Below are 13,276 nucleotides of genomic sequence, written 5' to 3'. Positions count from 1 at the left end.
AGAGAAAGGAAAGCAAGGAGGTGGTGATACGGGCATTGGAGGCTGCCCTTTCTCCCAGGGACATCAACAGATTCCAAAAGAGGCAGCTGAGAGGCTAAGAAGCTGAACAGAGCTTGATGGTCTTGAGGGGTGGGAAAAAATACTTGGGTTCAGGCCCATCAAGTAGCAGGAGGCCCATAAGGAGTTGAGACAATGTAATTGTTTTTGTAGAAAACTAAGAAAAATAAAAAGCAATAGGAATAGACTACAGGGATCCAAGTATGGGACATGTTTGATTACAGACTACTATCAAACTCATTAGACTATAAAATAATCATGTTATCAAGAAAATAAAAGACAAAAATATTTCACTATTGAGAACCATGTACTCATAATTAAGAACAAAATGGAAACTCTAGAACAGAAAAATAAAAATAATGGAACTTAAAGCACTTAAACAGTGCTTTCTCTATAGTTTGGTGTATGTGCACAGGGGTGGGGATAGTACTGACTTGGAGAGAGATACAAAAGCTTTCTGGGGTGCTGGAAAAGTTCTATATTACTTAGAACTTAAAGGCTCAATCGTTGCTCAACAGCAAATTGAAGAGCAAATCAGCCAATTGAAAGACAAGTTAGAAGAAAATATCCAGAAGTAACCATGATGAAATATAAACATCGAAAAATACCAAACAGAGGATATGAAAAATGAGGAATTAAAGAAAAAAGTTTAAAATTTTTGTAATAGAAGTTTCAGAGAGGAGAGATCTGATGAAGCAATGATTGAAGAAGAAATGACTAAGAATTTTCCAAAATCAACAAAGGATCTCAAGGTGCAGATTCAAGAAGTCATAACACCCTCAGAAAAGGATACATTTAACACACACATCCACAGGAAATTTAAAAAAGCACACAGTTAACCACATAACAGAAAATCTGCTAGAAACCACACAAAAAGAAAAATACTATATTGAAAACAACCTAGAGAAAAAAAGGCAGATTACACTTAAAGAAGGAACAGTTAGGCCAGGGGTGGGCAAACTGCAGCCTGCACGCCAAGTATGGCCCATCTCTTCTTTTTATAAATGCAGTTTTACTGGAATGCAGCCACACTCACTGTTTGCGCTACAACAGCACAGCTGAGTGTTGGCATACAGACTCTACGGCCTACAAGCACATATATAAGGCAGCTCACTTTATCTGACAGACACTATTAAAAACCTAAAGGAAAGTTCCACTTAATCGGTAAAATGCTTATAATTCACCTCTGAGATCTGAAAAGTGGCAAAGATGCCCACTATCACTAATTCTATTCAGCAATGTCCTAGCTAGTAAATCAACCAAAAGTTAAAAAAGAATAAGATTTGGAAAGGCAGTTATAAAACTATTTTTTTTTCTTTTTGCAGATGAAAACTGTGTAGATAGAATACCTTAAAGTATCTAAAGATAAATTTTTGGAATTAGTAAGTAATATCTGCAAGGTTTTTAGACACAACAATAAAAACAATTATATATCTATCAGGAGCAAAGGTTAGAAAACATAAAAAAGGAAAAGAATTTTAAAAAGATAGCATTCTCAACAGCATTAAACTTTTCAAACACCTAGATATAAATCTAATAAAAATCTTGTAAGATTGCTTTCCCAAAACTACTATGAAGAATTTAAAAGGACCCAAAGACCTAAATAAAATGGACATATATAACATGTTCATGGATTGGAAAACTCAAATTTATAAATATGTCCAGTAATCCCACCTTGATCTATGAATTTAAGGCAATTGCAACTAAGAATCCCAATAGGATTTTATGTTTGTGTGGAAATTCACAAGCTGCTTCTACAATTTATATGGAAATACACAGAACCAAGAATGGGTTCTTGGGGGGTGGAGGAGTAGGGACCCAAGATGAGAAAACTTACTTTACCATATACCGAAACATCTTATAAAGCAGCTTCATAACTAAGGTAGTATGACACTGCCTAAAGGATGAACAGACACAACAGACCAAAACAATGTGACCAGAAACAGACACATCCATATTTTAAAATATAATTTGTGGCAAAGGCAGCACTGCAGAGCAGTTCGGGGAAGCTCAGTCTTTTCAATAAATAGTTTGGACAACTGTATGTCCATGGGGGTTAGGGAGGACCTTGACCCTCAATCTCTCATAAGAAGTAAAAATCAATTCCTGGTTGACTATAGATATAAATGTAAAAGTAAAACCAAAAACTTCTAGAGAATATTTTCTTGAAATTGGGGTAGAAAAAGCTTTCTTAAACAGATCAAGGAAAGCAACACAATAATACAAAAGACTGATAAATCTATGTAAGCAAAGGATTCATATCTGGACTATATAAAGGACTCTCATAAATCAGTTAAAGGACAGACAACTCAATAATAAAAACATAGCAGTTAAACAGACATTTCATAAAAGAAGGTATCCAAATGTTCAAAAAACATATAAAAAAGGAGTTCAATATCACCAGTCATCAGGGAGAAGCAAATTAAAGGCACATAGAGGTACCCTGACTCAGATACTAGAATTGCTAAAATTAAAAAGACCAATCATACCAAGCAATGGCAAGAATGTAGATACATTGCTGATGGCAATGAAAATAAGCACTCTGCAAATCAGGCAGCATGTACTAAAGATAAAAATATGCTTACTCTATGAATCAGCAATTCCACTCTAAGGTAACAGAATTGGGTGCATATGTATACCAAAAGACAAATACAAGAATATTCATAGCAGCTTTATTAATGATAGCCCAAACCTGAAAATGACCAAAATGTCTGCCAATATTAGAAAAGATAAATTGTTGGTATGTTCCTACAATGGAATATTACTCAGCTAAATAAAGACATGAACTATAGCTGCACATGACACATGAATCTCACAGATGTATATTTGAATGAAAAGTTAGACCCAAGAGTACAAGTGGTATGACTGCATTTAAATAAAATTCAAGTTCATATAAAACTAATCTAAAGCTTTATGTGTCTGCACAGAGGTGATAGTACCAACTTGGAAGAAATATAAATAAGTCTTCTGGGGTGCTGGAAAAATTCTATATCTTGATTATGATAGTGGCTTTATCAGTGTGTGTGTGTGTGTGTGTGTGTGTGTGTATGTGAAACTTCAAGGTTTATACTCAAGATTTGTGCCCTTTATTGCATAAATGTTATTTCTCAATAAAATATTTAAGAATAAACAAAATTAATACTCTCCTTTCCTCTAAAATTACTAATAAGAGAACAAAAAGGCCAGACACAGTGTGGAAGAGAATATTTTCCACACGTGGAATCAGTAACAGGCTCCTATAAATCAGTAAGAAAAAGACAAGACAACCCAACAACAACAACAACAAAAAAGAACAAGAAAAACTGAATTGGCACTTACACAAGAAAAAAATAAATAAATGGCTAATAAATAATTGTTAAGTTGCTTTACTTCATTAGTATTCAAGAAAATACAAACTACAAGATACTATACCACCAAAATAGCTAAAACTGTATTAACTTAATAGCAAATGTTAGCAAGGATGCAGAGCAATGAGAACACACATGAGAGGATAAATTGCTATAACCACCATAAAACACAACGTGGCTTTATCTACTGAAGTTGAAGATAGGCAGCAATTCTATGACTAGGTCTTTACCAAACATAAATGAAAATATATGTGCACCAAGAACCTTGCACAAGAATGATCAAATCAGCAAGATCCATAATAGCTCCAAACTAGAAACCCATCAACAGAAAAATGAATAAATCATGGTATACTCATATATCAGATCTATACAGCTACCTCTACATGCAACAACATGAATGACTTGCCTATGTAATTTTGAGTGAAAGAAGTTAAACACAGAACAATACACATATATGACGCATACAGTGGTCAAAAATACATAAAACAAAGCCATAGGGTTAGAAGGTTTAGAGGTTATTTCTAGGAAGGTAATTAGGAAGAGGCATGAGAGGAGCTTCTGGGATGCTGACAATATTCTATTTTTTTTTGGCTTGGATGGTAGTTACACAGGTACAGCTCTATGATAATTTATTGAAATTTATATTTGTTTCTTGAGCTTTCTCTATGTGTACTTTCTAACATAATAAAAGTTGAAATAAAAAGAATAGCAAACTAAACAAAAATTTAAAAAATAAATCTGGCTATATTTACTCTATTGCTGATTTAGAAGGTTGGAACTTGTTTTTTCTCAGCAACAACATAATGAATCAGAACTCTGACTTTCCTAAGGATTTGGTATGAAAAGTCTTACTCTCATATCTTTAACTATAAAAACATTAGTTTTCTTTTTCGAAGTGTTTGGTTCATTATCATTAATAAATCTATCCTCCATTTTTCATTATGTAAATCCCAAGAAACATAATCAATCCCTACTAGATCAAGCCCAAATCTCTCAGCCTGCCATTTAAAGCCTTCCAGTAGCTGATTCCATCTGACCAGTAGAAATGATCAACTCCTCAGTGACAACTCAAATTCTCCACTATCAGATTGGTTTTTGGCCAATTCTTACTCAAACTCTTACTCACTTGTGATTGTCTTTTGCTCATGCCCAACAATATGAACTTTAGTCTTAAAGAATTTGTTCAAGACCTACCTACTCTCTGGAAGCCTAAATAACTTGAGTATATATGTAATTTTTATATTTTTTTAGTTTGTTTTATCCCTTCCAATACATTTTAAGACTTACTTTTCCTCATCAACTACAGTGCCTACTTCACTTGGAGATATGGTAGAGGCCTGACAGATAGCTGATGACTGTATGTGGATATATGGGAGGCTAGAGAGTGAAGAAATAACAAAAACCCAACTATTCTTCCATAGTCCCTAAGAGCATTATTGCTCTGAGAGATTCTAGATCAAGACAGAAGTTTAGCAATTTGGGGGCTATTTTCATTACATGCAACGTGTAGTGGGTACTCACACACAAAAGTATGGGATAAGGGCAAAATACAACTTTACAATAGAAGGTTTATGCTATAATAGAAGCTTAAATGCTCAGACACACAGAATACTTTTATGGATCCTAATGATTTCAGAAAGATTTTAATCATAATTTGAGAAAACACCATCAATAAATCTTTTGAATAATATTAAAAACAGCCTTCTTTAATATTTTGGGCATCCTAATAACCTCTAATGAGCCAGAGTTTTTAAAATAAATCAACAAGCAGAATGAACTAAAAAAATACCACAGTTCAATGATTGGCTAATCTCTGACAACACTGGCAATCTGCTGTGATACAACAACTTAGTATACAATATCTGAAACAAAGAACAATTAGCAAATGTTACAACTAAGTTTACTTATAACTTATTACCAAAGCTAATAAATAATTGGCTTACTAAAACAGAATATCTTTAATTGAAGTATTATTAAGTGAAACCATATTTATATTAGTCCCCTAAAGACTGTGTTCAGCAAATACTGGCATGCACCATCACTTCAGAAGCCCTGAATAAAACAGGAGATCAAATTAATATGCTAGTAATCTCTAAAAGGAACATTAGCAGCATCTAGTCCTTGTGAAAAAGTATATGCCTTTAAAATATTAAGTCAGAAATCCAGAGAAATTTCAACATACGTGAGCTTTACGGTAAGGGTTGTTGTCTTTGATTCCTGGTAAATATCTACGCCTTCCCAAAATAGTCTGAACAAATCCATCTCTTTTACAATTCTTCACTGTCTCTCTCATGAAATGATTAATTCCTGCAAAGAAAATAAAGAAATAATTATAACCAATGTCCATCCTTAATCTCATTCACCAGTTTCAATACAGTGAAATATATGAAAACCCCACCATGATTATCACATCATCAAAACTTTGCATATAAACTTTCATTCACTTTTTCTTCCAGTTTTATTGAGAAATAATTAACATACATCACTGTATAAGTTTAAGATGTACAGTACAGGGGGAGGGTATGGCTCAGTGGTAATGCATGTGCTTAGCATGCAGGAGGTCCTGGGTTCAATCCCCAGTATATCCATTTAAATAAGTAAATGAATATAAATTAGATGTACAACATGATAGTTTACTTTATATATATATATAGTGAAATATAACCACAGTAGGTTTAATTAACACCCATCATCTCATATAGTCATTCACTTTTTTGTAGACTCAAAACCTTAGAAACAAAAAGGACTTCAGAAATGACAAAATCTCACTCTTTGTTTTTTAACCACCACCACCACCAACAAAAAGTACAAAACTAAACTCCAGAACAACAGAGCAGGTACTAAAACTGAGGTGGTTTTACTACAGGATCTCAAGATTATTCCATGCTACTTTCATATTCCCTATACCAGCATTCATCCTTTGCTATATAGGTCCATCATTAGGTCATATGGATCTCCAGGATGAATTCTAGGCTCCAGGTGGAACAATCTCTTCACGCTTATTCCTATCTCTGAGCTAGAAAAGTCTTTTCTCCTGGAACATTCTTTTTCTAAACTCCTTAAAACATATTCAAGTATAGAGACTGCTCATCTATCTTAATTCTTATGTGCAATTTCTGCTTTCCCCCAGCTCTGCTCGTCCAAATACTCCAAATAATCCAAATGCTCATCCAAATCTCTCCCGATTAAAACCCTTCATTTGAGGATTTCTATTGTCTGGCTGGTATAGGAAAGACACTTGAAAAGATTGTAGGTAAAAGGAGGGGAGAAAACCCTATCGAGTAAAGCTGTTAGTGATATTTGACCACTAGCATAGGAATTTCAGAAAGCAATCAGGCTCTCATTTTCTAAGAATTACCGTGATACTGCTGAGTAGAAAACAAAGGATGAGATTTAAGAGACTGCATCTCTACAAATTCTCTCACCTGACTCCACTAGGAGGACTTCTAATATTCAGAGATCCACAAGAACTACTTTAAAAAACAATCAATTCTGGGTCATAATTTATATACAATAAAGAGCATCCACTTCCAGTGAACAGTTAGAAGCATTTAAAAAAATTCCTATAACAACCAGTACAAGGCACAAAACATTTTCATCACCTTCACAGTCAGCCCCCCTTTATCAGCCTCAAACACTCCTGGATCTACTTTATGACACTGTATCTTTTTCATGTTTTTCAATTTCATAAAAACTGAATTGTACTGTACATTCTCACTTGTGTCTGCTTTCTCTTGCTAAGTAGCATTCCATTGCAGAATTTGTTTATCTATAATACTGTTGACAGACATTTGTTTCTGGTAAAAAGGAGACAGCAGGCCCAAAAAGGAGTCACTGAGACTTAATACTTAACCTAACTGCAGTCTCAATCTGCATAGGAATGCAACCTTTAACCGGTCAACCTGGAATTACCTGGTCAGCACTAGCGAGATTATCTGCCTGATAGGCCCTTCCATTCCCCTTAGGAGGGTGTCTGAAACAATGCATTCTTTGCTAATAATTTCCTTTTTCTGTCCCTTTTCCACTTTTGAAAAACTTTCCTTTACTACAGCTCAGTGGAGCTCCTTTCTATTGCTAGATGCAATGTTGCCCAATTCGTGAATCATTAAATAAAACCAATTTGATCTTTAAATTTACTCAGTTGATAAACAGAAACAAAGTAATGGATACAGAGAACAAATAGGTGGTTGCCAGAGGGAAGGGGGGTGGAGGGAGCAGAGAAATAGGTGAGGAAGATTAAGAGGAACAAACTTTTATGGGATTTCTGGTCAAGATGTTGGAGCAGTAGGACCACAAGCTCACCTCTCCTCATGACTACAACAAATCCACAACTGAATGCTAAACCACCATCAGAAAAAAGACTGGAACCTAGCAAAAAAGATCTTCTGCAACTGAAAACACAAAGAAGGAACCACAGCAAGATAGTAGGAAGGGCATGCTCACGATATAATTAGGCTCCATACCCCTCGGTTGGTGATCCACAAACTGAAGATTTGTTAAGCCACAGAGGCTCTCCCATAGGCATGAGAGCTCTAAGCCCCACATCAGGCTCCCCAGCTTGGGTTCTGGCATTGGGAAGAGAAGGAGACCCCAGGACATCTGGTTTTGAAGGCCAGCAGGGCTTGGTGCCCGAAGCCCCATGGGACTAGGGGAAACGGAGACTCCATTCACTTGGGAAGCCTACACAGAATCTTGTGCATGCCAGGTCCAAGGGAAGAGGAAGTGATTTCATAGGAACCTGGGCCCGGCCTGCCTGCTGGACTTGGAGGGTCTTCTGGGGATGTGGGGAAGTCTGCGCCTCACCCAGGGGAATTAAAACTGGTGGCGGACATTCTGGTAATGTTCATCTACATGAGCTTTCCTGGAGGCTGACATATTGATTGGATCATTAGCACCATGATCTAGCCCCAACGAACAGCCTGTAGGGAACCCTCGGGCCAAACATACAGGGTGGGAACACAGCCCCACCCATCAGCAGACTTCCTAAGCCACAAAGGCCTCTAGACACCAGAGGTCCAGGAACAATTTTCATCCAGCAGTGAGCAGGCACTGGTTCCTCCTGCCAGGAACCCTGCATAAGCCTCTAGCCCAGCCTCATCCACCAGGGGCAGATACTAGAAATAAGAAGACAACAATCCCAGAGCCTGTGGAAGGAATACACAAACACATAGAAAGATAGATGATATGAGGCGGCAAAGGAGTATCTCCCAGGCCAAGGCATGAGATAAAATCCCAGAAGAAGAAATAAGTGATGGAGAGATAGGAAATTTATCTGAGAAAGACTTTAAAGTAATGATGGTGAAGACGTTCAGAGAACTCAGGAGGAATATAGATGCACAGAGTGAAGTTTTTAGCAAAGAGTTGGAAAATATAAAGAATACCCAGAGTTGAAGGACAAAATCACTGAAATGAAAAACACACTAGAAGGAACCAAGAATAGACTAAACAAGGCAGAAGAACGGATCAGTGAGCTAGAAGACAGATTAGTGGAAATCACTACTTTAGAACAGAAAACAGAAAAAATAATGAAAAGGAATCAGGATAGTTTAAGAGAACTCTGGGACAACATGAAGTGCTCTAATATTTGCATTATAGGGGTCCCAGAAAGAGAAGAGAGAGAGAAAGGACCTGAGAAAATTTTTGGCAAGATAATCACTGAAAACTTCCCCAGCTTGGGAAAGGAAACAGTCACCCAAGTCCAGGAAGCATAGAGAATACCACACAGGATCAACCCAAAGAGGAGCACATCAAAGCACAGTCATCAAATTGACAAAAATTAAGGTTAAGGAGAAAATATTAAAATTAGGAAGAGAAAAGCAACAAATAACACACAAGAGAACTCCCATAATGTTATCAGCTGATTTTTCAGCAGAAACTCTACAGGCCAGAAGGGAGTGGCACGATATACTTAAAGTGATGAACGGGGAAAACTTACAACAAAGAATACTCTATCCAGCAAGGCTCTCATTTAGACTTGATGGAGAAACTAAAAGCTTCACAGATAAACAAAAGCTAAAAGATTTCAGTACCACCAAACCAGCTTTGCAACAAATGTTAAAGGATCTTCTCTAGTCATCAAACCATAAGAGAAGAGAACAAAAAGAAGAAAGAGGGGGAAAAAAAGACATACAAAAGATTGCTTTGGCTGTTCAGGGTCTTTTGTGGTTCCTTATAAATTTTGGAATTGTTTTTTCTCGTTCTGTGAGGAATGTCTTGACTATTTTGCTAGGGGTTGCACTGGATATGTGGATTGCTTTGGGTAGTGTGACCATTTTGATATTGTTGATTCTTCCAATCCAAGAGCACAAGAAATCTTTCCATTTCTTTGTGTCACTTTGGCTTTCGGAGTATAGGTAACCTCCTTGGTTAAGTTTATTTCTAGGTATTTTGTTGTTCTTGATGTAATGGAAATGTTTATGCTGGTTATAAAGTTCTGGTTTTTGAAGTCAAAGAAAAAGTAAAGGGCCGCAAATGGCAAAGTATCCTTCTTTCTTATGAGTTGTATTCCATTACATATTCGTATGCTGCATCTCCATTATCTACTCAACTACTGATGTGCACTTAGGATGCTTCCATATCTTGGCAATGACAAATAATGTTGCTGTTAATAGCAAGGTGTATGTATCTTTTTGAATTAATTTTTATTTTGTGGTTGGCTTTATTCCTTTGATAACTATGTAAGTTTAAAAAGCTAAAGCTCTAAACATTCTTACAAACAATGAACACTACATATATGTAAATTTTAAAATATATGTGCTGTGAAAAGAAAAAAAGAGTTATCAAGCCATGAAAGACATGGAAGAAACTTAAAAGACATATTACTAAATGAAAGAAGCCAGTCTGAAAAGATTCCAACCAAATGACATTCTGGAAAAGGCAAAGCTACGGAAACAAAAGAAAGATCATGGTTTCTACAGGTTTGGGGAGAGGGAGGGAGGGATGAATAGATGGAGCACAAGGGATTTTTAGGGCAATAAAATTATTCTGTATGATATTATAGTGATGGTTACATATCATTATGCATTTGTCAAAGCCCATAGAATGTACATCAAGAGTGAACCCTAATGTAAACTATGGACTTTGGTTGATAATAATGTGCCCATGTTGGTTCATCGATTGTACCAAATATGCCACAATGATGAGGGATGTTGAGGGTAGGGGAGTATATATGTGTGGGTGGGGAGGGCTATGTGGGAACTCTGTATTTTCTGCTCAATTCTGCTGTAAACCTGAAACTGCACTAAAAAAATAGTCTATTTTTAAAGAAAAAGGAACAAACTTTGTTACAAAATACATGAGTCACAAATATGAAATGTACAGCATGAGGAATATAGTCAATAACTATGTGTTATCTTTTATGGTTAACAGATGACAACTAGTTATCATGGTGATCATTTTGAAATGTATAGAAGTACTGAAGCACTATGTTGTGCACCAAGAACTAACACAGTTTGTAAGTCAATTACACTTCAAAAACAAACTCATAGAAAAAGAGATCAGATTTGTAGCTAACAGAGGCAGGGAGTGGGAGGAGTGGGAATTAGATGAAGATGGTCAAAAGCTACTAACTTTCAGTTATAAGATAAATAAATTCTAGGAATGTAATGCACAACATGATAAAGCCAATTAACACTGTTTTATGTTATATATGAAAATTGTTAAGAGAATAAATCCTAAGAGGAAAAAATCACAAAGAAAAATATTTTTTTCCATTTCTTTAATGTCTATCAATATGAGATGATGGATGTTCACTAAATCTATTGCAGTAAACATTCCGTGATATATTGTGCTGTACACCTTAAATTTATAAAGTGCTATGTGTCAATTATACCTCAATAAAACTGGGAAAAAACTTTTTAACATTTATTCACTTGATTTTTTGTTGTTTAACATTCCAAGTCTTTGGCTGTTATGAATAAAACTGCTACAACATTCACATGCAAGTCTTCCTTTGGACATATGTTTTCATTTTTCTTGGGTAAAAATCCAAGAGTAAATTACAGAATCATAAGGTTAGGTGTATGTTTAACTTTATATGAAAGAGCCATACTGTTTTTCAAAGTGGTTGTACCATTTTACAGCCCAACCAGTAATGTAAAATAGATACAATGTTTTTAGCATTCTAGTGTTTTTTAATGGTATCTTTTAATTTGCTTTTCCTGAGGACTAATGATGATAATACTTGAGATAGTTATTCATGTATCTTCTTTTATGAAGTGTCTATTCAAATCTTTTGAACTTAATTTTATTGAACTGTTTGCTTCTTCACTTTGAGTTGTAAGTTTGTTTGGGGTTTTTTTTTTAAATATATAGATCCTGGACTCAAGTCCTTTGTTAGACAATAGGGACTGTAAATGTTTTCTCTCAAGTCTGTGGCTTGCCTTTATACTTTCTTAATAGTGTCCTTTATCAATATTTATCTTTTATAGTTAATTCGGTGTTATTATCACCTAGGAAACTATTGCTGCCTCTATGTTACAAAGCTCCTCTCCCTTTTATCCTGGAAGGTTTCTAGTTCTAGCTTTTACTTTTAGGTTTACTCTTCATATCAAGTTAATTTTTTTAATATAGAGTGAGATAAAAGTAGAAGGTTTTTGGTTCTTCTCCCCATACTGGTATCCAGTTGCTCTAGCACCAACTGCTGACAAGACCATCTTTCCTTCACTGAATTACCACAGCAACTTTGTTGAAAATCAATTCATCATATATGTATAGGTCTATTTCTGGATGCTCTGTTGTGTTTCATTGTTCTCTATATACACTCTTATGCCTATCCTGATTATTGTAGTTTTAAAATAAGTTTTGAAACTAAGGATTGTAAATACTCAGCATTGTATTTTTCCCACCAAAATTATTCTAGTTATTCCAAGGCCTCTGAATTTCCATATAAATTTAGAAACAGCTTGTCAAATTTGACACAAAAGTCTAATGATATTTTGATTGAAAATGCATTGAATCTATAGAACAATTTACAGAGAACTGTCATCATTAACAATATTGTGCCTTCTAATAAATTAACATGGTAAATTTCACATTTACTTATGTATTCTTCAGTTTCTCTCAGAATTGCTTTGGGGTTTTCAGTAAAGTCTTGCACATACTGTTAAGTTTACTCCAAGTATTTCATGCTTTTTGATGTTATTGTAAGGGTTTTATTATTACTTCATTCATGAATTGTTTATTGCTAGTATGTAAAAGTACAACTGAGTTTTACAAACTGATCTTGTATGGTGGGAACTTGTGCTAAATTAGTTATTTGTTCTAGTAGTTGTTTTTACAGAATTCACATGGTTTTCTATGCATAAGATCATGTCATGTGTGAGTAAAAGTTTTTCTTTTTGGGGACTGGAGACAGGGTTGATTACAAAGGAGGCAAAAAAGAACATTTTAAGGTGATGGGGTGATGTTTCCCTATCGGTTGTAGTGTAGATCATATGAATGTGTGCACTTATCAAAATTCATAGAACTATACACCTAAAAATCGTGAATTTTATTGTTATTCAAATTGCTCTATAATAATTGTTCTCTCACAGTTTCTGGTACATTTAATCAACAGTTTATTGTTTCAGGCTAAAGCTATATAAACCCAAAGCACAGGACAAGTCCTATATTTTGAGATATTCACAATGACATAGTAGCACATACATTAACTGCATTTTACTATTCCATTTCTGTCCCTCCTTTTATGAAAAAAGCACATCTTTGTAAATAATAATAATAAGTAAGGTTATTTTAATTAATTATTCAATTAATATTATTTAATTTACAATGCTTGATGAAAACTTCTGTTGGAAATGTTAATAGAAAATCCTATTTTTATTTTTTAACAAAAATTAATATAATATGGAAAGAGAGTTAAGACGAATAGTATC

General features: G+C 35.0%; 1 protein-coding gene across 1 annotated transcript in view; it reads right to left on the bottom strand.

Annotated features, from left to right (window-relative positions):
- The window catches only part of POLQ (DNA polymerase theta), a 92,436-nt gene that overhangs the window by 5,551 nt on the left and 73,609 nt on the right, over window positions 1-13,276 (bottom strand). The window contains exon 27 of the mRNA XM_031454979.2: window positions 5,587-5,711. Coding sequence (XP_031310839.2) covers window positions 5,587-5,711 — 125 coding nt within the window. The remainder of the gene's footprint in view (window positions 1-5,586; window positions 5,712-13,276) is intronic.

The sequence above is a fragment of the Camelus dromedarius genome, chromosome 2, assembly GCF_036321535.1.
Source record: "Camelus dromedarius isolate mCamDro1 chromosome 2, mCamDro1.pat, whole genome shotgun sequence".
Taxonomy (NCBI): domain Eukaryota; kingdom Metazoa; phylum Chordata; class Mammalia; order Artiodactyla; family Camelidae; genus Camelus; species Camelus dromedarius.
The sequence above is the reverse complement of the archived record's forward strand: the minus strand, read 5'-3'. Positions and strand labels throughout refer to the sequence as shown.